General features: G+C 38.7%; 1 protein-coding gene across 1 annotated transcript; it reads left to right on the top strand.

Annotated features, from left to right (window-relative positions):
* LOC116560149 (putative dimethylaniline monooxygenase [N-oxide-forming] 6) lies at positions 1–25,020 on the top strand. Its single transcript, XM_032291404.1, is given in 10 exon segments — positions 1–132; positions 4,984–5,172; positions 7,827–7,989; positions 9,066–9,179; positions 9,182–9,207; positions 10,976–11,049; positions 13,308–13,551; positions 13,553–13,664; positions 17,226–17,298; positions 24,224–25,020. Coding segments are annotated over 10 exon segments (1,470 nt in total). The 3' UTR covers positions 24,567–25,020.
* Positions 25,021–25,715: the final 695 nt, after the last annotated feature.

The following is a 25,715-nucleotide window of genomic DNA, read 5'->3' as shown; positions in this document are numbered from 1 at the left end:
ATGAGCAAGAGGGTGGGTATCATCGGAGCTGGAGTCAGTGGCCTGGCTGCCATAAGGTGGTGTCTGGAGGAGGGGCTGGAGCCCACTTGCTTTGAAAGGAACAATGATGTTGGAGGCCTGTGGAAATTCTCAGTTTGTGGCACATCACTGGAACCCAGTGGAAGGAGATGGTGGGTTCCAAGGCAAATCAAATCTGGTCAGTTCTAATTCAGATTTGGGAGGCAGGTCACAAAAGCTCCAGATCTGGAAAGTGAAATCTTACCTCTCCAATCGTACTAATGCACAAAAAACTATTTCACACCAGCAAAATTTGTCCTGAAAAGGACATCTTCAGCTCATTAAACATCATCACCTGCATGGTGAAGTCCAGATCTCCGAGCTGCAAAGGGCACTAATGTTAGTAATTAACCAAAAATATGCCATGGCTTTCCCATGTAACAGACATGATTCTGTTCTTTATTGCTCTTAAATGCCAGGACCATGGTTAGAAAAGAGAAAAAGCAAACCTGGACTGAGATCCTGAGATCAGAAGTCCTGAGTTCTAGTCTCAACTTGTAGGTTTTCTAGGCAGATAGATAACAAGCCAGTTGCTTTTTTTTTCCCTAAACTTCAAATGCTCATTTGTCAACTGCAGAGGATATGATTCTATAATTAACTTATGTCTACTGGGCAGATAGAAATTAGTATAGATAATGATTTCGTGTGATGTGTTTATGGCTGCTGAATAGCCTATCAGCTCCAAATACAGAGAGAAAAATTATGGTCTTTGCCATTTGGGCTCATTCTTATAGAAATTATATAATTAGGAAATACTCCTTGTAAACACATTTTTTTTTTAAATTTCAAAGCCAAGTTTGGAGAAACTTCTAGCCTTCTGTCCTGAATTTCCCAGCCATTGTAATTAATTGTCAATGATACATATTTGGCTTGAAAACATTATATCCACATCATTCATCTTGTAACTACTTTCTGTCCTGGTCTTAGTTATTGCCCAGCCTGCAGCAATAGCCTCCTCCAATTGAGTATATTAGTGCTAACTTAGAATATGTTTTTATTCTTCTCCAAGCCTTTTGAAAAATTTTTTTGGTTTTGTAACCCTGAAAGCACTACATGAGATAGTGAGGTCATTAATTTTTCCAGCAGGGGGTAATCAAGAGTTAATATTTTTCAAGAATTTAATTTTCCTTATTTACATTTGCTCAGGGAAATATGGCCAGCTTAGACTAAATCATAAAATGGCTTTCTACCATCTCCCTAGTAACAATTAAATGCTGCTTGAGCACCTATTTTGGTAAACTTTGTGCTACGTACTGGGATGACAAATATGGAACTTATATAATCACTCTTTATACATGATTCCATTTCATTTGATGAAGAAAGCTATAATATAATTCCACAATCCTTTGACGGCAAATGGGCAAAAACTCATTTGATAGCAAAACCTCTCCTGAAATCATAAGGCTGAAAAATGTGAATTGGATCAACATGAGGCTAAGCCTCACTTTCTGTTGCACTGCAGAAATTTTATTGCATTTGACAGATTGTGGCCCCAGATCTGACTAGGTGTATTATGGAGCAAAATCCAAAAATGTACACAGTCCAAAATATATCTGGCCCTAAGATTTTTAAATAAGAGATTATATAACTACAACAAGATAGGCCTGGTCGCCATCAGTTCACACTCTTTTAGAAGAGTGTGGGCTACAGAAATCTTAGTAGGTCAAAGGAAACCTCCCACAGGGATGACATTTAGCTCGGCATTGAAAGAGAACCCCAGACAAGCAAAATAGAGGAGCACCTGTGACACAACTCCTAGAGAGTGCATTTTCCATCAAAGACTGTGGATGGCACTCCATAGACCTATGTAGTCATTGGCAGTGCACCAGCACCAGGTAAGAGACCAGCAATCCATGAAAGGTACAGAAAAGGCAATGAACATGGTGTGTACGGAAAGGGATTTATGAGTTAGCCAATATAGCCAGATCAGAGTTTAAGGAAGCAATAAGCGATAGTTCAATAAGATACAAAGTTGGATTCTGAGTTATCCACAAGAGGAATTTTTTATTTTCCCTAAGGTCATGTTTATAAGCAAAATTCTACTCAAAGGCATGGTGAGGATGTGGACCCTTACAAATACTCAAAACTTTAGCCCCCTCAACATACCTCAACCCTTCCTTCTTAGAAAAGTTGCTTGGCACAATATATAATCAGAGAGGGATTTTTTTTAAATGTGTTACGTAAGACTTTATCTTACAAGCCTTTGTTAGAAGGTGTTACAGCAGACAGAAATTTGATAATTCTGAACTTTTCACTACTTACTTTTTCTGAGAAATGAAAACCAAATGGGATTTAAATACTAGCAGGCAATGTGAGTGTATTTTAAGTTCCATCCACTCCAAAACAGGGCCTCATGCCCCCAAAAGATTTTATTACTACTGTAATAAGAAGTTGCTTAACAGCCAGGTGTGGTGGCTTATGCCTATAATCTCAGCATTTTGGGAGGCCGAAGCAGGTGGATCATCTGATGTCAGGAGTTTGAGACCAGCATGGCCAACACAGTGAAACCCTGTCTCTACTAAAAATACAAAAATTAGCCAGGCGTTTTGGTCGATGTCTGTAATCCCAGCTACTCTGGAGGCTGAGGCAGGGGAATCTCTTGAACCCAGGAGGCAGAGGTTGCAGTGAGCCGAGATCATGCCACTGCACTTTAGCCTGGGCAACAGAGCAAGACTCCATCTCAAAACATGAATGAATGAATGAATGAATGAATGAAATTACTTAACAAACAATAGGTTAGTATCATTTTAATTGCAAAAGCTGAACCCAGGACTATTCGAACTTTCTCCCACTCATTTATTCATTTATTCATTCAACAAATACATACTGAGTACATTATGTGTGGGGTACTATATTAAGCATAAATACAGATAAGAGACCAGCCAGCACTTTAAACGCAGAGAGAAAACAAGTATTAGAATAACTTCAAGTGACTGTGTAATTAGGGCAGTAAGAACAATGGGAGCTTAGTGAAGTTAAAGGTGAGTTGGCAGTAGGAGAGAGGGAAGGTAAGGAAAAGCATGAGAAAGAAGGCAACTTTTGAGCATATTTTGAGGGCATATTTAGACAAGGAGATATGGGACTGATACGCAGAGCTGGAATCAGAAAGATCAAGGCAGACTGCTCAGATGCATGTACAACATCTTGGAATTAACCTCTGACTTTGCCCTCAAGTTAATTATGTTCTCATGGGAAAGTTGAGAGATGAACACAGTTCTCTCTCAACTGTGTTAGTGCCCACAGCTGCTTAGGGATCTGGTTCCAGGGCAAGCTCCCTCAGCTAGAAGCAGAGTCTATGTTGAATTTCTTCTTTACTGGCTCAAATCACACCTCGTGTTGAAATAATAAAAATGCACACACTCCCTGGAGTAACTGACTTGTTATATAATACATTTGCTTTTTTATGTTTGTTTGGAGAACAGTCTTTTAGGGCAAATTTCAAGGAGCTGTAGTGTACATACTCTTCTCTCCTTGTGTTATAATTGACTGGGGTCAAGGGGCAAAAAAGCAGAGATTCATTTAAGATGGAAATATTCCAAGACCTCAGCATCTCTGCTTCCCAGAACAGTTTTGCCTTCATTAACCAGGCTCTAGCCCACAGCTCAGCCCCACCTCTTTTCAATGGGCAGCTGAAAAAACTCCTTCCAACCTCTCCTCACAACCATCAGTAAAAGGCACCAGCTGTTGGTGACAAGGAAGCACTCAACCTGCCCAACTGCCGGGCATGAGCCTTCACCCTTTTTCTGACCTCCACAAAAATTTTAAAGTGATGGTAAAAAAAAAAAAAAAGGTTAAATCCCTGAGCTTTTGTCCTTATGAGAAATACAGCAACCATGAATAGAGGAAGATTATGTTTTCAACTTGAGAAAAAATACTGAGGCTTCAGGCAGCCCCCCACTTCCCCACTGGGACACAATCCTCTCTTTCTAGCACTTTTTGTCTCCTTCTTCCAGGGGTCAGACGGTGTGAGAGGAAGATACATATCTTGAATCCAGCAGCAACGTGACATTCCATCTCTTTCCCCCATTGCACAAGAATCCCTTCTGGACCTCAGGAAGCAGAAGCTGCCAGCTCTTAAATGTATTTTCAAGGCAGCATATTGTGTGCACTTTTACCCTACCCTGACAACTGAGAGGAAATGTTTATTTTCAAGTTAGCCTTTGACTGCTTCTAAAAAATAAGCCGCTTTTCAATTACACAGAGGCTTTAAAATGAAGTGCTAAGATTTAACACATGTTCTAAGGCCTCTGGTTTCGTGTGTTTCTTTGGTGAGGCGTAAAGGCCAGTAACTGGTGAGCCAAAGGACAGGGTTCACTTACAACAGAGCTGTGGTTCTCAAAGTGTGGTTCCTATACCAGCTGCATCTGCATCACCAAGAACTTGTTAAAACACCCCAGACTCCACTCCAGACAGACTGAATCCGAAATTCTAAGAATAGGGCCCAAGAATCTACGGTCTAAGGAGCCCTCCAGGTGATTCTGATTATACCAAAGTTGGGAAACCACTTCAATATTGGGCTCTGTTGCCAATGAAGAGTTTGCTGAACTCCAACAGCAAATAAATAGGCTAGAAGCCAAAGCCTCCTCTAGACTGTTTTGTTGTTTCTTTGTTTTATTTGTTTTTAACCTGAGGATAAGATCAGAACCAGTGATGTCACAGGAGAATGCCAGAAACCACTAAGTGACTATAAAAACAGAGCTAATACTAAGGGTAATTACAATAAGGGGATTCACGTGGGGAGAGCTCAGGTTCTGTGTCAGGTGCTACGTGAAGGGCTTTCCATTCCACAGCTTACTGAGAGCTTTTAATTTTTGCTTATGCTTTTAAATATTAAAAGAGGTTTAGTCAACCAAGAATTGAACCACTGTGTTCACCAAAGGGAACACAATTTGTGGCTTTCTCTTTAAGCTTTCTTATTCTCCCTAGGACCACACAGAAGAAGGCAGAGCCAGCATTTACCAGTCTGAATTCACCAACTCTTCCAAAGAAATAATGTGCTTTCCAGACTTCCCTTACCCTGATGATTACCCAAACTATATGCACCACAGCAACCTCCAGGAATACATAAAGACATTTGCTCAAAAGAAGGATCTTTTAAGATACATACAGTTTGAGGTAGGAGACTTATAACTTGTACTGTTGAAATTAATATATGTGTGGGTTAGAGAAAAGAAGACCGCACAGTATTATAGAAATTAGAGCCAAATGTTTGGGCACCTCAACAATCAAATGTTGGCTGTGATTATAAAGTATTCATGCACTGATTTTTTTTCTTTTAGACTTATTAGTCCGCTATTCTCTGAGAGCTTTCAGACTACCTTACAAAATAGGGGCAGCTATCCCATCATTGTCCACTTTTCACCCTCATGCTCTGATATTGGAAATAATCCAAAATGCTTTAGTATGTTATAGGCATTTTGTCACTTCAATGCCAATGAGTTGTAATTCAAAAACCACAGCATTTGGTAGGAATTCTGCCATTATGAAAAGGTTAACAACTTAAATGGGAAATACAGTCATTGCCCCCATCTTCACCCACTCAGTTCATTAGATTTTTTTTTTATTAAAAAGACTTGAGATTTCAGCATTGTTTCTGTGAAAATAATGTTTTACATTTCTTTAGGACTCTTTTTTATTGAGCATTTCTGTCTGTATGTTTGGAACTCTTAACCTCAAATAACTGCTGTTACAGGCAGAACACGTGCATATAGTGGGAAAAACAATCAGCAAAATTATGAACTGTGGTTATATTTACATTATTATTTTACCTGGAGTAGCCCCAAATGTAGAGTTAAAATAAAATTTTCCAATAGTCATTTTATTCCATGTATTCGCTTCCATTTATGGTATTAATATCAACAAAGATTAACGAAGTTTCTACTACGTGCTTGCATTGTGCTATGTGCTATATGTAAAACAAAAAGAGGTCTAAGACTCATCTCTCAAGTTTATAATCTAGCTGTGCATCAGAATAAATATATAAAGAATAAGGAATAAGATTCCAGTAACAACATCAATCAAAGAGAAAAGTTTTTAAAGCTATCTATGGTTTATAAATAGATCAATGCCACAGAGATCATGAAGCAAGAGGCAACACTTTGGGAGAAGGTATTTTCTAGAGAAAGCAAAATTTAGTTGTATTTGTTAGGCATTTTAGGTAAGTGAGTGACATGAGTAAAATTAGAGAGGTGGGAAAATACCCTGCTGATTTGGAGAGCAATGGGCAAATCAAGTTGGGTAGGAGGGAGACGTATCTGCTAGGATGAGATACGGCCACATACATCAGTAAGCTAGTATGTACTGTACTTTGAAAAATAGAGGATTATTTTGCAACCATGTAAAAGAAATTCAGAGAGGGACATCCAGAGTTTATGTGATGGCACCACAGTCATCAAAGATTCAGCTTCACCCTTCTTTGCATGAGGCTTACATCATGAAGTTCGCCTCATGGTCCAAAACAGTTGCTGAGCAATCACACCTGCCTTCTAGACAAAAAAAAAAAAAAAAAAAAAAAAAAGGGAAAGAAAGAGGGCAAAGGGATGTCCTCCCAGCTGAATCAGCTCTCCTTTTACAAATTCTCCTGAAAAGCCTGTCCAACATTGTCTGCTTATATCTCATAGGCCACTCTAGTTGCACAGGAACCTGGAAAATGCATCCCTTTGCTGGGCATGTTGTCACTCCAAACAAAATCAGGGTTCTGTTAGTAAAGATGAAGAGAGAATGGACATTGGGGGAGCAGTTTGCAGAATCTGTCATAGAAAAGTCTGTGGGAATAGCAAAATAAGATCAAAAGAGTAAATTGGAACAAAATTGTATGGACTTAATAGTGATAGCATTAGAGATGTAGAATAAGTTTTAGAGGCTGTGAAGTAACAGAAATCACTTTGAGCAGGAGACGTGAAATGAATATGGTCCTTTAGGAAGATTAATCTGACAAGCAGGATGAAGGATGACTTGCAGGCAATGGGAGGCTGAAGACAGGTTAGTTATAGGTTCTTGCCATAGTCCCCGCAAGGGAATGATAAGGACTTGAATGAAGGCAGTGTTAGCAATCACAGAAAGAGTAAGATTGGGAGAGAAATTATTGTTTAAACATGAGGCAAGGATGGAGAAATAACAAGTAAAAAATAGTTGTGGATTTGAAGCATAACTGGCTGGAAGGTTTATGTCATCATTCAGAGAAATAGGAAAGTCAGAAGCCAGTGTTGAAGGAAATTTAAGTAGGTCAGTCAAAACCTGCTACATATGAGGATGAGGTGGCCCTCCAGATGGAAAGATCCAACTAAACTAGATAAAAGAGAGACCAAAAATAGATGTATTTGTATATTCATAACAGGAAAGTTGCTAATAGTTCTAAGGGAGAGTATTTATGCGGAGCAAAAGAGAAGCCAACAATCAAACCTTGAGATATACCCATATTCTTGAGTATATGGAAGATGAGGTCAAAAAAAGGAGGAAGCCATGTCAGTAGAGGATAGCCATAACAACATAGATTTGTTATATGACATCATTCACAAAAACATTCAGTGTGATTTACCTGTAAATCAACTAACTTGATGTCAAAAAGTAAATGTACTCCAGTGAGTAATTTTTCTTGTGAGATTCAAAGACTCACTGAAGATTCACTGTGACTCCAATTTTAATATCTTTCAATATATTTCTGAATGACCAAGAGAGCTCATAATTATTTCCTCCACAGAAACAATTCAAGAAGGAAAAAAACTTGCACACACAGAATTATAAATAGAAAAATTAATTTTCTGGTTAAGACCCTGGTTTCCAGTATAAAGAAATGTCCCAGCTTCTTAGTCACAGGCCAATGGGTTGTTGTTACTGAAAAGGATGGGAAACAGGGATCTACTATTTTTGATGCTGTAATGATTTGTTCAGGACATCAAATATACCCCAATCTGCCAACTGATTCCTTTCCTGGTAAGTTTTGAAAATATATAATAATCTGGGGACTTATATGCAAACATCCAGGGTTAGAAACATCTTTCTATAGATATTACATGATTATTCTTAAAGTCCCAAAGATTTCAAAAGAAAAAAATTTAAGTTTAATGATAAGATATAGTAATAAATAGCCTCATAAGCCCTTATATTAAAATATAAAGGACCTGCAAGCCAGATATCAGACAAACACAAGTTCCTATTTTATAGACAGTAACTCAACTATAGGTCCTTACAGCACATGGGGTCTCCAAGCAGAGTTACATTCAGAAAAAGTAGAGTCCAACTGCCAAACAGTTTAAAGAAAAACACATTTACTTATTTATAGGAGACTCCTAAGTTTCTAATTTCATTAGAAATTAGAAGTTTGCAAATAAACTTCAGAAATTTCAGTGATTTGTGTGTGCACACACATGGGTGTTGAGTATAGCAGCACACTTTGTTACCATTCAAAAGCGGCAAACCTCAAAATAAATAAAATATGGATGAAGCCTTACTTCCATTTTTCCTTCCTTCCTTGCCACAGGCACACAGTCTACTCATTAGAGTTCCAATATCTAGGTATGATGTTCACAGGCCAGGCAAATTAAAGAGAAAAGGTTTCAGGAGGAATGCTAATGTTAACAGCCAGTATATTTAATGTTTATGAGCATGGGATCAGAACACCTGGGCTCAACTTATTATTCCACTAGTTCCTTACCACTTACCTTCTTTGTCTCAATTTCGTCGTGTTTTAAAATAGGGACAATAGCCTACCATGCAGGGATGTTATCAAGATTAAATAAACCATGTAAAACATTTAGCACAAGATCTAGCCCCCAGAGTTAACCCAATAAATATTAACTATTATCAAAACATAAATTCTCATGTCTTAAGATTTTTTTAAGGCACTGAAAGTAATTTTTAGGGAGCTTAATGTCAAAAAATGCTAAATGGATAAATGTACTTCAACTAGCGAATTTTTTAACTAAAACTGATATAGGTTAAAAAAACACATTGAAAACATCTTTATAACTTCTGAAAATCATTCAAACCACTCGCCATGTTCCACTTAGGCCTGAACCAGTTTTAAGGCAACTACCTCCATAGCCGAGATTATAAGGATATGGAAGCCTTCAAGGGGAAGAGGGTCCTCGTGATCGGTCTAGGGAATTTGGGATGTGACACTGCTGTGAGCTCAGCCGTCTGGCTACACAGGTACCTGACATAAAAGGTTTTGGGAAATAAACCTAAGACAGGGCTGTGCTACTAAATCAGCAGTCAAGGTACTAAGGATGGTACTTGCTGTCACACCACAAGAGATCCACCTGTTGTATGTGCCCTTTAAATCAAGGAGGACTTGAGAAATTCTCCATGTGAAGCCAAGTAATGTGGCCCATGCTAGCAAGGAAGTACATTCCATTGAATCCAGAGGTAAGTGCATGAGTGTGTATATGTACAGGTGAGTGTGTATGTGTGTATTTCTTGTTTTAATTTTGTATTCTAATCACCTCCAAATAGACTAGTTCTTCCTAGTTAGGCTTAATCTGTATTTATTTAACGGTATTTATTATAATTTATCATGCAAAAAGCACTGTGTTTACCACTCTGAAGGTCTGAAAGATATGCATGATTTCGTATTTACTAACATTAATTCACTCAACAGCAGGTGCTCAACAAATATTGGGCACTTATTATGCTTACTATGTGTCAGAACTATGCTAAACTAAAAATAAATGCGTAAATAAGTTAGACTAGTTCCTGACTTCAAGGAAGAGTTGGAGATGGGGTTGACAGGTACACACAGACTATCACCAAAGGAGGCAGTGAGTCTTCCAGTAGAATTAGGTGTGGCAATAGCAGCACAGGGAAAAGAGAATCTAACTTATCCTGGATGAGGTCAAGAAAGACTTCCCAGAGGACTCCAAGCTGAATCATCTATCACCAACAGACACTTAAGAAACAACATATTTTTAAGAAAACAGATTCTCAATAAATTCTTAAATTGATGTAAATAAACCTAAATTTTTTTAACTAAAAATTCCCTTCAGTTATCACAAAGTTAAAGTCTATTTTGCAAAGACGGTAAACTAGATAAGTAGCCAGACTAATCTCAGGGATGAGGCAGTTGCCATGGAAAAGTCCTTGGGGTATGCATGTAGGGAGAACTGAAAGGACGAGGAACAGGGAACATAAGTAAACCCTTGACATCCTCAACTTAATTTTAGCTAGATATTTAGCTACATTTTCCCCCACCTAGGCCACTGACTACCATAAGCCATCACCAGTGGGGCTTACTGGATCATCTGGTCCCTTCCAGACTTGCCATCTTAGTCTATGAGTATGTGAAGATTAAACCATCATAGTTGAACAGAGAGCCCTGTTGTTCCTAGAGGTATGGTTCTAATCCTTTCAACCACTATACACCTGCTCTCAGGGGTGGTGAGAGAGTCCTGTCTCCACTAGTCTAAATTTTAGACTGTTTACTTTTTAATTTTACTTTAAGTTCTAGGATACACATACAGAATATGCAGGTTTGTTACATAGGTATGCATGTGCCATGGTGGACTGCTACACCTATCAACCCGTCATCTAGGTTTTAAGCCCTGCACACATTAGGTATTGATCTTAATGTTCTCCCTCCCCTCACCCCCCACCCACCAACAGGCCCTGGTGTGTGATGTTCCCCTCCCTGTGTCCATGTGTTCTCATTGTTCAGCTCCCACTTAAGAGTGAGATCATGTGGTATTTGGTTTTCTGTTCCTGTTATAGTTTGCTGAGGATGATGGTTTCCAGCTTCATCTACGTCCCTGCAAAGGACATGAACTCATTCTTTTATATGGCTGCTAGACTATTTAGGCCTGCCTTTTAAAAGTGTTCCTACCTGGATATTGAGAGAAATGCATGGGAGTATCCAAAGAATTGTGTTGTGTTTGCTTATTTCTTATAGAGTGATACTGAAATCTGTATTGCCTTTCCCCACCAGGTCATTATCAGTACCAGAAGTGGTTCCTGGGTCATGAGTCGGATCTGGGATGATGGCTATCCTTGGGATATGGTGTATGCTACCCACTTTTCATCCTTTCTCTGGAATGTCCTTCCTTCCTTCATCTCTGACTGGTTATATGTCCAAAAGATGAACACATAGTTTAAGCATGAGAACTATGGCCTGATGCCTTTAAATGGGTACTTTAAAATAGAAATTTTTTATTCAAAAAGGGGGTCACTCATTTAAGTGAATTTATTCTCTCTACAACTTACTTTTGTTGTCTCATTGGGCCTTGTAAGATTAAATTAAAGGTTTCACAGGTGACAGGACAGACCCAGAGACCATGAATGGCTTGGAAACCTTATTAAAATTAGTCCAGTAGAAAGAGTATGGAAATATCTGAAAGGGAAATGAAGCAGGCAAATAAATCATCCTGACATGGATGATTCATTTGCGGTAGCTATAAGCTATAGCATCGAACTTTGAGGGCTGAACAAACTCAAATTGGTTTTTTGGAAGAAGATCTTGTCCGTGCTTATGGGTAAACAAGGATATCAATAATAATACCTGCTTCTCAAGATGGTTGTGGTATTCAATAATATAGAAATATAAAAATTGTTTTGTAAATGATAAAGCTTTAAAAAAAATGGTTCTTCCTAAGTGTCAAGTTTTCTAATGTGCCTCAAAGGGGCAAATAACAAAATAGTGTTAATCAACATGTGTCAGCTTGTAGGAAGTCTCAAAACAAAGGTGCACACTTCCTCCACCCTTGAAATTTTGACATTTTTGCAGAACCATCAGGAGGCATGGAACACGAAAAGCCATGGAGAGTCACAGAACTAAGGTGGCCAGTAAGATTAGTCAGATTCATTTATTTACTTCTTTACAGAGATAGGGCCCAACACTTACTAATTAGGAAGGTATTCTAGATAGAAGAATCAGCATATCAATAGAAAAAAAAGACTATTTAAGTTAGTAAGAAAAGAAAGAATTTTATCTCCTGGCCCATGCTAGCCAAAAAGTTTCACTGTGTTTAGAGAAAGAGGTGAAGAAAAAGTAAGGAGGAACTGTAAATCAAAAGAACAAATGCCAGATTTAGGAGCTAAACTCTCATTCCAAAGCACTTATCCTACCCAGTCTTCCAGACTGCTATAACCCTGAAGAAAAAAAATGTTTATTGTATGCATTTAAAATTATGTTTAACACTGGGACCTACTTGAGGGTGGAGTGTGGGAGGAGGGAGAGAATCAGCAAAAATACCTATCAGCTACTATGCTTATTACCCAAGGGACGAAACTGTCTGTACACCAAACCCCTGTGATACATAGTTTACTAATATAACAAACCATGGACCCCTAAACCTAAAATAAAAATTTTTTTTAACTGTGTTTAATATAAGTCCCATAGCTTGAGCTGGTTAAGATTTTTTATCTCGTATGAGTAACTGTAAATTATATTTTGGCCTTGCCATTTAGACAAAACAGAGTTTTAGAAATTCATTCATTCTAAAAACTAAGCTTCCTTTTGGAAAGGGTTCCAGTTACCCTAAGTTTTTGGAGGGAGAAAGTGGGAGGAAAAAACAGGTTTCATTGCGGCCTGCACTTTACTACCTTGTACGGTAAAAGAAGAGGTTACAGGATTAGAGACACACAAAATGATGTGGAAGCATAGAGACAAATTTCAGGACTTACAAAGTATCTTTGTGTCTGCGGTACTTTCAGGAAATTCCAGAATTCCAAAGGAAACTTAAATCAAAATGAAATATATCATCCTGAAAAATATTATTCCTAGAATTTTGGCAACTAAAATGCAATATCAAAGTTGTTATGCCTTTTTGTGGCCAGAGCTGATGAAAGAAAACCAAGCATGGCAATAAAACTTCCCACCACTGCAAGTCTGATTTCCCCATGTAAGACAAGACTTTAAAGTTATGATAATAGTGTACTTATAACAACAGTGCTTGCATGAGCCTGGCACTGTTTTAAATGCTTTAAGGATAATTGGTCATTTAATTTTCACAACAACCTATGAGGAAGATTCCATCATCATCCCCATTTTACACATAAACAAATACAGTAAAGCAACAGCTAGTAAGAGATAAAGCTAGGCTATTAGCCTGAGCCATCTGCTTCCAGAGTTGGCATTCTCAATCACTTTATTACATCTGTAAATTAGTTTTATTCTCATTTAGGAAAGGAATTGCCATGAGGGAAGAGAGTTCAATGGCACTCATGCTGATATTTAACTGCTCGATGTCATTTTGGCTGTCACAGGTATTTCTTGGAAATGAGGTATTTACAGCAAGGGTGTTTGCCACTCATCTCTGTAGTTTCCTGAGAAAACAGCCTGTATTCAATGATGAGCTCCCATCCCGTATCCTGTGTGGCACTGTGTCCATCAAGCCCAGTGTGAAGGCGTTCACAGAAACCTCAGCTATGTTTGAGGATGGGACCATGTTTGAGGCTATCAACTCTATCATCTTTGCAACAGGCTATGATTATTCCTACCCCTTCCTTGATGAGACCATCATCAAAAGCAGAAACAACGAGGTCACCTTGTTTAAGGGCATCTTCCCCCCCACTAATGGAGAAGCCAACCTTGGCTGTGATTGGCTTTGTTCAGTCCCTTGGAGCTGCCATCCCCACAGCAGACCTGAAAGCCTGCTGGGCTGCTAAGGTATTTGCAAGTAGATGGGCCATTCTGTCTTTTATTCATTTTCTCAATGAACATTTTTTGAACACCTACTATATGCAAAGCACTGTGCAAAGGAAGCAAGACAAACATGTTCCTTGACCCCTCAAAGCTTAAAATGGGATGTGGGGATGCCATAATAAGGGAAGTTGGGGGGGGCGGCGGTCCTAGTGAGGGGATTTGGACGTTAGTTATTTTGCATAGAGCAAGCAGCATGCAGAAAGTCATAAAGGTGAGGAATAGCATGGAATGTGGAATAGCATGGAATGTGTAAGGACCCAGAAACATTTTGGTGGAAAGGAATGTAAAGGAGAGGCAGGGAGTTGCAAGAAATATAGCTTTACAAGCTGCGTTAAAGAGCTTAAACTTCTCATAGGGATTTGGAAGGACTTTGCAAGATTTCAAGCAAGCAAAAAAAAATAACAGAGGATCATTGCAATGTGAGGATACATTATGAAGGTTGGAAGGGCCCTTGTAAGTGTTGACGGTGTGCTAGAAACCTCATTGGTGTCAACTTCTGTTAGAATAACAAAGTCAGTGACAATCTTCTTCTTCCCTCCTTCTACATAAGACCTCATGGTCTCCAGGGGCCACAAGTATGCTTGTGTGAGGAAATCAAGAATATGAGGATTGGCCGGGCGCGGTGGCTCAAGCCTGTAATCCCAGCACTGTGGGAGGCCGAGGCGGGTGGATCACGAGGTCAAGAGATCGAGACCATCCTGGTCAACATGGTGAAACCCCGCCTCTACTAAAAAAAATACAAAAAATTAGCTGGGCATGGTGGCGCGTGCCTGTAATCCCAGCGACTCAGGAGGCTGGGGCAGGAGAATTGCCTGAACCCGGGAGGCGGAGGTTGCGGTGAGCCGAGATCGCGCCATTGCACTCCAGCCTGGGTAACAAGAGCGAAACTCCGTCTCAAAAAAAAAAAAAAAAAAAAAAAAGAATATGAGGATTACATAGAGAAAGGCAATGTCCCAAATATATTGATTTAATTTACTCCAGTCATACTGATTATCATATTATGATTATCATATTAAAAGTGTTCTTTTATTCAAGTATTCTCCAAAATGTTGACCAATAGGTATAACTTACCCAACATAACTAATCCATAAAAACGTATACTATCAGTAATTAAGAAAATATTACAATATAGAATGTATATATGTTGTCTAAAATTTTGTAGATAAATAAATTTCTATTTCAAATACACCATGAAAGATCATTGTTTAAATAAACACCATCATGAAATCTTTTGTAGGTGCTCCCCTGCAAAATACTTCTGTTGTTGTTTTTTCCTTTAAAAGGCACAAGCGTGCCAAGAGCCTCAGGTATTGTGAGAAGACTGGATATAGTTCATAAACCTAGAAAATTTACTTGAAGCAAATGGTATCATTTATTTATTCAGCAAATACTTATTGAACACCTAATCATGCACTACAAATGTTAGAGCAACTTTCTTCCATTGTTACAAAGGCAAAGAAGCTACCATCACCAGTTAAAATAAGTTACATTAATGGCCAGGCATGGTGGCTCACGCCTGTAATCCCAGCACTTTGGGAGGCCAAGGCGGGTGGATCATGTGGTCAAGAGATCGAGACCATCCTGGCCAACATGGTAAAAACCTGTCTCTACTAAAATACAAAAAATTAGCTGGGCATGGTAATGCATGCCTATAGTCCCAGCTACTCAGGAGGCTGAGGCAGGAGAACTGGTTGAACTCGGGAGGCAGAGGTTACAGTGAGCGGAGATCGTGCCACTGCACTCCAGCCAGGCGCCTGACGCCTGGTAACAGAACAAGACTCTGAATCAAAAAAAAAAAAAGAAACATAAGACCTAACACCATAAAAACCCTAGAAGAAAATCTAGGCAAAACCATTCAGGACATAGGTGTAGGCAAGGACTTCATGACCTAAACACCAAAAGCATTGACAACAAAAGCCAAAATAGACAAATGGGACCTAATCAAACTCCACAGCTTCTGCACGGCAAAAGAAACAGTCATTAGAGTGAATCGGCAACCAACAGAATGGGAAAAAATTTTTGCAGTTTACCCATCTGACAAAGGGCTGATAACCAGAATTTACAAAGAACTAAAACAGATTTACAAGAAAAAAACTAACAAGCCCATTCAAAAGTGGGCAAAGGATATGAACAGACACTTTACAAAAGAAGACATACATGAGGCCAACAAACATATGAAAAAATGCTCATCATCACTGGTCATCAGAGAAATGCAAATCAAAACAACATTGAGATACCATCTCACACCAGTTAGAACGGCGATCATTAAAAAATCTGGAGACAACAGGCGCTGGAGAGGATGTGGAGAAATAGGAACACTTTTGCACTGTTGGTGGGAGTGTAAATTAGTTCAACCATTGTGGAAGACAGTGTGGCGATTCCTCAAGGACCTAGAAATAGAAATTCCATTTGACCCAGCAATCCCATTACTGGGTATATATCCAAAGGATTACAAATCGTTCTACTATAAGGACACATGCACACGAATGTTCATTGCAGCACTGTTTACAATAGCAAAGACCTGGAACCAACCCAAATGCCCATCGATGATAGACTGGATAGGGAAAATGTGGCACATATACACCATGGAATATTATGCAGCCATCAAAAACGATGAGTTTGGGTCCTTTGTAGGGACATGGATGAACCTGGAAACCATCATTCTCAGCAAACTGACAGAAGAGCAGAAGATCAAACACCGCATGTTCTCACTCATAGGCGGGTGTTGAACAATGAGAACATATGGACACGGGGAGGGGAGCACCACACACTGGGGTCAATTGGGGGGAAATAGGGGAGGGACGGTGGGGGGTGGGGAGCTGGGGAGAGATAGCAAGGGGAGAAATGCCAGATGTAGGTGATGGGGAGGAAGGCAGCAAATCACACTGCCATGAGTGTACCTATGCAACAATTTTGCATGTTCTTCACATGTACCCCAAAACCTAAAATGCAATAAAATAAATAAATGGGGGGAAAAAAAGAGAGTTGCTTTAATGTAGTGAAATTCGCCAAAAGCTAAAACTTTTCTGCTCCCCCTTAAAACGACTTACATATGTGCAGGGCAGATGTTTAAAATCCCATTCTTCCTTTCATTATCTCATTTAAAATGCCATGAACCTTAAATGGAACTATTTTATCAGATTATTTCTTCAGAGAAGTTTTAGGAAGAGGATGCAGAGGAAAATTGAAAGAAATTGTTATTATATGCTTGAAGTGTACCAAGCACATATGTTGAGGATTAGGTCCTCCATAATGTTACAGAAATATGAGATTGAGTGATTTGAAGCTAAAAACATCTCTGCTGTCACTATCTCACTACAGGCCAGCTTTGCCGTTCCCAAAGAAGGTCCTTTAACTTTTCAGGTCTTTGTTTCTGTGAACTGGTATTTTGCTAAAGATATCAAAGACAGCTCCTCTTGATATAAACATTTTTAGGAATGTAGTTTATAAATATCAAATGATTTCCGCCATATGTCATTATGTAGTTCTGATTTCTTTGTATTTTTCAATATTTTTCTCTTCATTTCTTTTCTAGACTCATATACCCTGCCAACTACAAATGAAATGATGGCTGACATTGATGAGAAAATGGGGAAAAAACTCAAGTGGTAAGCAATTGTACTTGCGAATAGAGCAAGTCTCAAAATGTGCCTTATATGTAGAAAAATATTAATACACTCTAAATATTGTCATTAGTCAGAGTTTATATTTTTTGAACACTTGTAATGATCAAACAATATTTAGATAGTAAACAGTCATCATACTTCTCTTGTGTAACTCAAGAATAGAGGTTTTTTTATTAATGATAATTTTGCCCTCCAGGGGACAAATGGCAAAATCTGGAGACACTTTTGGTCATCGTGAGTGGAGAGGGCATGCTACCAGCATCTTATGGGTAGAGAACAGGGATTCTGCTAACCACCCAACAGTGCAGAGCACAGTCCACTAACACAAATAATTATCAGGCTCAAAATGTCAATAGCACTCAGATTGAGAAAAGCTCTATAAGTGACTACAGCTGACCTTTGAACACAGGTTTGAATTATATGGGTCCACTTATACATGGATTTTTTTCAATTAATATACTGCAATTTTCTTAAGATTTGCAGCAATTTAAAAAACTCAAAGATGAATTGTGTAGCCTAGAAATATTGAAAAAATTAAGAAAAAGATGCTGTGTATAAAATATATGTAGATACTAGTCCATTTTATCCTTTGCTACCATAAAATATACATAAATCTATTCTTAAAAAATTAAAATTTATGAAAACTTAATGCACACACTCTTATAGCCTACACATGGCGCCATTCACAGTCAAGAGAAATCTAAACATAAAGATGCAATATTGTCATAACTGCATAAAATTAACTGTAGTACATAATGTACTAGTGTAATAATTTCATAGCCACCTGCTGTTGGCATTGCAGTGAGCTCAAGTATTTTGAGTATCTACTTAAAATGCTGTGTGACACTAATCATTTTCACCTGAGCAGCTCATAGCTCCAGTAAATTCTGCACCAAAGTAAAAAGTGATCTCTCAAGATTCTCACATATTTTTATGTTTAGCACAATGCCTTCAGCCCTGGAACAAGTAAACTTAACAAACATTTACAGAACTCTCCATCCCAAATCCACAAAACACACATTCTTATCAGCACTACATCACACCTACTCTAAAAGTGACTACATAATTGGAAGTAAATCACTCCTCAGTAATTGCATAGCATTTCACAGGTTTAAATGAAACATTGGTTAGCTGCTTTTTTGTTATTTTCCTCCCTTATTCCTTCCTGTCTCCATTGTTAAGCACAATTATCGGCATAAAAGAGGTTTTCAATACCCATTTTTAGACTGCATTCTAGCCTGGGCAATAAAGCAAGACTCCTGTTCTCTCTCCCTCTTTCTCTTCCTTTGTCTTTCTCTCTTTCATTCTTTTTTCTCTTTCTTTTTTTCTTTTTCTTTTTCCCAAAAAATAAAAAATTAAAATTAAAAAAAATAACACCAAGGGATCCATATAAATTGCCATTAATGATGTTGGAAGTGCTCCCAAGAAGCAGAGAAAAGTTATGACATTATAAGAAAAAAATTGAGTTGCTTAATATGTACTATGCATTGAGGTCTGCAGCTATAGTTGCCCACCATTCTCAAGATAAATGAATCTAGTGCAGCTATGCCAGCAGGCGTAAAAACCTTTCACTTCTTGTAAAATATTTTTTTATTTTGTATTGAAAATGCAGTTTTTTGGCCGGCGCAGTGGCTCAAGCCTGTAATCCCAGCACTGTGGGAGGCCGAGGCGGGTGGATCACGAGGTTAAGAGATCGAGACCATCCTGGTCAACATGGTGAAACCCTGTCTCTACTAAAAATACAAAAAATTAGCTGGGCATAGTGGCGCGTGCCTATAATCCCAGCTACTCAGGAGGCTGGGGCAGGAGAATTGCCTGAACCCAGGAGGCGGAGGTTGCGGTGAGCCGAGATCGTGCCATTGCACTCCAGCCTGGGTAACAAGAGCGAAACTCTGTCTCAAAAAAAAAAAAAAAGAAAAGAAAATGCAGTTTTTATGTGGGTGCAGGATTGCTATAAGAAAGTATACACATAGACTCTAATATAATTTGAGAAAAAGTGAAGTCATGATATGACAACTTAAAGCAAAAAGAAGGTGAAGGATCTAAAGCTGGAAAATTTAATGCCAGCAAAGGATAATTTGATTATATTACAAAGAGCTTTGGCTTAAAAAATGTCAAGATAACAGGAGACGTGCCTGTGGCCAACCAAGGAGGAGATGAGTTCCCAGATGCTATTACAAAAATCATTGAGGAGGAAGGATGTCTGCCTAAACAGATTTTTCAATAAAGCACCCTATTCTGGGGGGAAAAAAAAGCCACAAAGGTCATTTATTAATAAGGAGGAGAAGTGAGCACCAGGATTAGGCAGGAAAGAAAAAGCTAACTCTACTGTTCTGTGCAAATGCAGTCAGACTTATAATCAGGACTGCCCCTATCTATAAAGCTATCCCCTCAAACTTTGACGGGAAAGGATGAATATCAGCTTCCTATCTTTTTGTTGTACAAGGAATCCTGAACAAGACCCTTTTTCTGGATTAGCTCCATCAATACTTTGTCCCTGAAGTCATAAAGTACCTTGCCAATAAGAGACTGCCTTAAAAGTTTTTTTGATATCAGACAATGCCCCTGATCACCCAGAACCCCATGAGTTCAACATCAAAGGCATCAAAGTGGTCTAATTTCCCCCAAACACAACATTCCAATTCGGTCTTTATATCAGGAGGTCAGAAGGACCTTTAAGACTCATCACATACCATACTCTGTGGAAAAGATTGTCAATGCTGTGGAAGGTAACCCCAATAGTGAGAACATCATGAAAGCCTGGAAGGATTATACCATTCATGATGCCCTAGTTGGTTACAGAAAAAGCCATGAAAGCCATCAATCCTAAAATAATATATTTCTCCTGGAGAAAACTGGGTCCAGATGTTATATAGGACTTCAGAGGATTTACAACAGATCCAATCACAAAAATGATTAAAAAGATTGTGGATATGGCAAAATAAAATGTGGGAGTGAAGGGTTTCAGGGTATGGATCATGGAGAAATTCAAGAGCTAATAGACACCACTAATAGATGCCTTTAATTACACAGCAGAGGAAATAAAAAATAACTTGATGGAGATGAGTGCTTCCAAAGCAGTGCCATATGATGGAAAAGAAGACATAGGAAAAGCTGTGCAGCAGAAGGTTTTTATTATCCAAGGCCGCTTTTGACTTCTTTTATAACATGGACACTTCTATGATAGAGGCACTGAAACTAAAGCAAATGATAAAGGAAGGATTAATACTATATAAAAACATTTATAGAGAAATAAAAAAGCAAAAGTCTGACAGAAATTACAAAGTATTTCCATAATTACACCAATGCACCTGCCTCTCCTGCCCCCAGTCCAATTCTACCTCCTCCATCTCTTCCACTTCTGCCACCCCTGAAACAGCAGACCAACCCCTTCTGTTTCTCCTCCTCCTCAGCCTACTCAACATAAAGATGATGAGGATGAAGACCTTTATGATAAACCATTTCCACTTAATGAATAGTAAATATATTTTTTCTCATGATTTTTTAATATTTTCTTTTCTCCAACCTACTTTATTGTAAGAATAGCATTTAATACACAAAACATACAAAATATGTGTTAATCACCTGTTTGTGTTATTGGTAAGGCTTCCGGTCAACGGTAGATTATTAAGAGTTAAGTATTTGGGGATTCAAAAGTTACACATGGGTTGTTGACTGCAAGAGAGGTCAATGCCCCTAAGCCCTGAGTTCTTCCAAAGTCAACTGTATACAGGAAGTTTCTTTACTTTTTCAAACATTTAACATGGCATTGGTATGTCAACCTAAAGGAAAAAACTGAGGGAAATGTAATATAAGAAGAGAACTGATTTAAGCCAAGTTTGAGGACTGCAACCCAGGGAGCACAGAGTCAAATTGCCCTGAACATACACTCCATTAGCAGCAATTACAAGTAGGTTTTTAAAGGAAAAAAAAAAGAGTCAATTTCTAAGTTGTTTACCAAGAATTTATATTAAAATAATATAAGCTATTGATTGGCTATACACTGTTCTTTGTATCACAGATTCCAAGAACATGAAGATGATGGGTGAGACAGCTAGTCAGGAACCAAAATGCCTTTTAACAATTGCCCCCAAGCACTGGTAGAGGGCAGCATGACAAATCCCATATGCCTGGCTCTCTGAGCTTGATAAATTTTGTATATCTCACATAGCACAGACTACTCTGAGCTATTATTCTTCTCTCACATTGAATGCCACAATGTAGTCACCCATTCAGGGCCTAGAGAAGAAAAGACATGGAATCCTCAGATTCAACAAAACCTCCTTTGCACAACTTCATCGAATTCATAGAACAACTCTCAGAGGTGGGCATTTTTATGTGCTAATAATTCATATAGCTTGATACCCTTTCCTTTAGAGCCCAGTAGGAATAAAGATGAGGAAACAGAGAGGTTAAAATGTTCATCTTATTACTTAAAGGATAAGCTGCTCTTCAGAGTTTCAAAAAGCAAATTTGGCCACACACCAACTAAAAGAACTATAAAGGCAAAAAGGAGTGATCTCTTTTCTCTCCATTATAAAACGTAATGGCCAATACTCCTGTAACAGAAGACAGGTTAACAAGAGAAAAACATAACAGATTTATTATGTGGACATATATGCATGGGAGCCATGGAAAACATGAACTCAAAGGAGGACCAGTTGATTCATGTTTAAATATTCTCTTCACTGGGGATAGGGGAGATGGAAGTGTAAAAAGAAATTATTTTCAGAGGAAATTAATAGATCCAAATAACAGTGACCTGAACCAAGTTTCTCTGGGCTCTGGGGGAGATGTAATCACCCAACAGATTCATCTTGCTCATTGCCGAGAAAAGCTGATGCACTGAAGAACAGCAGGTTTTTCCAATAGAGAGTTTAATAAACACACAGTTGTTAGAGGCATTTGAACCAGAGTGACTCCATCTTGAAGAGGGAATGGGTAAAATAAAGCTGAGACTCACTAGGCTACATTCCCAGAAGATTAGGCATTCTTAGTCACAGGATGAGATAGGAGGCCAGCACAAGATTCACATCACAAAGACCTTGCTGATAAAACAAGATTCAGTAAGGAAGCTGGCCAAAACCCACCAAGACCAAGATGACGACAAAAGTAACCTTTGGTCGTCCTCACTATTCATTATATGCTGATTATAATGAATTAGCATGCTAGAAGACACTCCCCCAGCACCACGAGGGTTTACAAATGCCATGGCAATATCAGGAATTTACCCTGTATAGTCTAAAAAGGGGAGGAACCTTCAGTTCTGGGAACTGCCCATTCCTTTCCTGGAAAACTCATGAATAATCCACTCCTTGCTTAGCATGTAACCAAGACATAACGATAAGTATACTCAGTTGAGCAGCCCATGCCACTGCTCTGCCTATGGAGTAGCCATTCTTTTATTCCTTTACTTTCTTTATAAACTTGCTGTCAAGTTTTTTACTCTATGGACTGGCCTTGAATTTTTTTTGTGAGAGGTCCAAGAACACTTTTTTGGGGTCTGGCCAGCTAAGAAGGATAGGAGTTTATTACTACTCAAATCAGCCTCCCTGAAAATTCAGAAACTAGATTTTTTAAGGATAGTTTGGTAGTCGGGGGCTAGGGAATGGGGAATGCTGATTGGTTGGGTCAGGGATGAAACCATAGGGAGTAAAAGCTTGTCTTCTAGTCCTCCTGGGAGGAGACCACATGACAAGATGAGTAGTTTACCAGTCTGGGTGGTGCCAGCTGGCCCATCAGAAGGCAGGGTCTGAAAAATATCTTCAGCACCAATCTTAGGTTTTATAATAGTGATATTATCCATAGAAGCAATTGGGGACTTCTGAATGCATGACTCCTGAGCCCTAATTTCTTATCTTGTGGCTAATTTGTTAGTTCTACAAAGGCAGTCTGATCTCCAAGCAAGGAAGGAGTTTGTTTCGGAAAAGGGCTGTCATCATCTTTGTTTCAAAGTTAAACTATAAACTGAATTTCTCCCATAGTTAGCTTGGCCTGTGCTCAGGAATAAATAATGGCAGCTTGGAGATTGGAAGAAAGATGGAATGATTAGTTCACATTTTTTTCACTGTCATAATTTTTGTAAAGGTGGTTTCAGAAGTAACATCACAGGATATTGGATACCAAAGGGAGGAAAGCATGTCAAACAAAGGCTGTCCTGTTCTGCAGATGAAACCTCAGAGAGCAGCTCTCAGAAAGAGAGTCAGCAGCCTATGATAAAAGTTTCTCTGTCAGACATTTAGTGGTGCCTGACTCTCAGTTTCTCTCTCCTAATAATCTTTCCTAGAGTGGGCAAGGGAGTCCTCCCAGAAAGCCTAGTTTGCATCTTCTGTTTACTTCCCTTATTTTCTCCACAGGGTACAAACCTCCTTCACAAAAGGCAGCTTTTCAAGGATGTTTTTGTTTGCAGGCCCTCTGAATAGCCATCTCAAAATTTGTCAAGAAAATATATATTTTGCAGTGAAATATTTTTATTTTCTTTAATATGAAATAATTTATATTATTACATAAATTATAAAAGTATTAAAACCACCCATGAACCTAATGTTAAAGAAACCAATCTAAAAATCTAACATTGGGGCACATTCTATGCAATGTCTTATAAAGAATAATTAGGTGTTAATGAGTAAACTAAGTTAATTGGTCTCCTTAAACCAGAGGGTCAGTTTACTCCAGGCCACATGGCCAAAGACAAAAGTCCAACATTACATCAAACTCAGAGATTAGGAAGGAGGGGAAAAGCAGCTCACTTTGCCAAAGAAGAAACAATAAATTCAATTTTGTGGAAAAGGGGGGCATAAACAGAGGTGCTGTCTAAAACATTATTTTTCTGAAAGAAAAAATAAGAAATTAATGCTCCTATTTGCAGCTATAACACTCATGCCAGTATGTTCTCTTCCTTTCTCAGGTTTGGCCAGAGCCAGACTTTGCAGGCAGATTACATCACATATATGGATGAACTGGGCTCTTTCATAGGGGCCAAGCCTAACATACCATGGCTCTTCCTAACGGATCCCCACCTAGCCCTGGAGGTGTACTTTGGCCCTTGCAGCCCATACCAGTTTTGACTGATGGGACCAGGGAAGTGGGATGGGGCTAGAAATGCTATCCTGACCCAATGGAACCAGACAGTCAAGCCAACCAGGAAAAGAGTTGTCAGTGAAGCTCAGAGACCACATCCCTTTTACAATTTGCTTAAAATGCTTTCATTCCCATTACTCCTTCTGGCTGTTACACTTACATTTTATTAATGAGAAAGTCTTTGGGCTCTCAAAAGTCAGCCTAGCAGTGTAATCACACAATACAACACACACATACACAATCACAACATAGTTTCTCTCTGCCTTCCTGAAGATATGAAAATCAGTCTTGGCCTATTTGAATCAAAGTATAAATAAAATGGAAAATACTCAGCCTCTCTCTCTCTGCTGGGAATCTGTTCTCTAAAAGGCTTTTCGCATGCTGAACTGGCAAATTTGGGGATGCTTGAGATAAGACAGGAAGTTGAATAAGCATGAGCACAGATTTTCAGGCTAAAAAAACTTCAGTAAGATGTAAAGGTGTTTTATTTTGTTCATTATAGTATATCAACCAATGTATTTTCACAATATTAACTGAAGTTCTTAAAATTAAATCAACATAGAGAGATAAGTTTATACCAATACAATAACAAAGAAAAAATGAACACATCTCTTGAAAGATACATACTGCCAAAGCTCTCCCAAGAAGAACTACATAAACTGAATAGCTCTAAATCTATTGAAGTACTTGAATTTGTAGTTTAAAAGCTTTCCCACAAAGCTCCTCTCTCTTGCTCCAATTCTCATGCTCCCTCTCTCATCATGTGACATGTCTGCTTCCCCTTTACCTTCTGCCATGATTGTCAGCATCTTGAGACCTCACCAGAAGTAGATGTGGACACCATGTTTCTTGTACTGCCTGCAGAACTATAGGCCAAAATAAACCTCTTTTCTTTATAATTACCCAGTTTCAGGTAATTCTTTATAGCAACACAAAATGTGTAACTGGCAAAAGGATCCTGCTGTTTACTGCTTGTAGAAAGAAGCCAACATAACAAGCGTGAGGTGTGACAGAGAAAGAGTGAGTTTTATTATCCGTGAGCAAGGAGAAGAGTGGGCAGAATTTTCCGTAAAATTTCCACTCTTCAATTTGTGGAAGTAATGCAGGGTTTTGTCTTGTTTTTGTTTTTGTTTGAGAGAGAGAGGGGTTTGGAATGCAGAAGAGGAAGAGCCTTAGTGGTGTTAAGTAGTATGATGTGCTCCAATGGCTTATCTTGAATTATTGTTCCATCTGGTGAAGGGGCCGGTGCCATCCTGGGCTCAACCAGGTTACAAATCAATTGCTGTCAATCTTGCAGTTAATTTCTAGCTAGGGGTGAG

This window comes from Sapajus apella, unplaced genomic scaffold, assembly GCF_009761245.1.
Source record: "Sapajus apella isolate SASKATOON/1434 unplaced genomic scaffold, GSC_monkey_1.0 scaffold25, whole genome shotgun sequence".
Taxonomy (NCBI): Eukaryota; Metazoa; Chordata; class Mammalia; order Primates; family Cebidae; genus Sapajus; species Sapajus apella.
The sequence above is the reverse complement of the archived record's forward strand: the minus strand, read 5'-3'. Positions and strand labels throughout refer to the sequence as shown.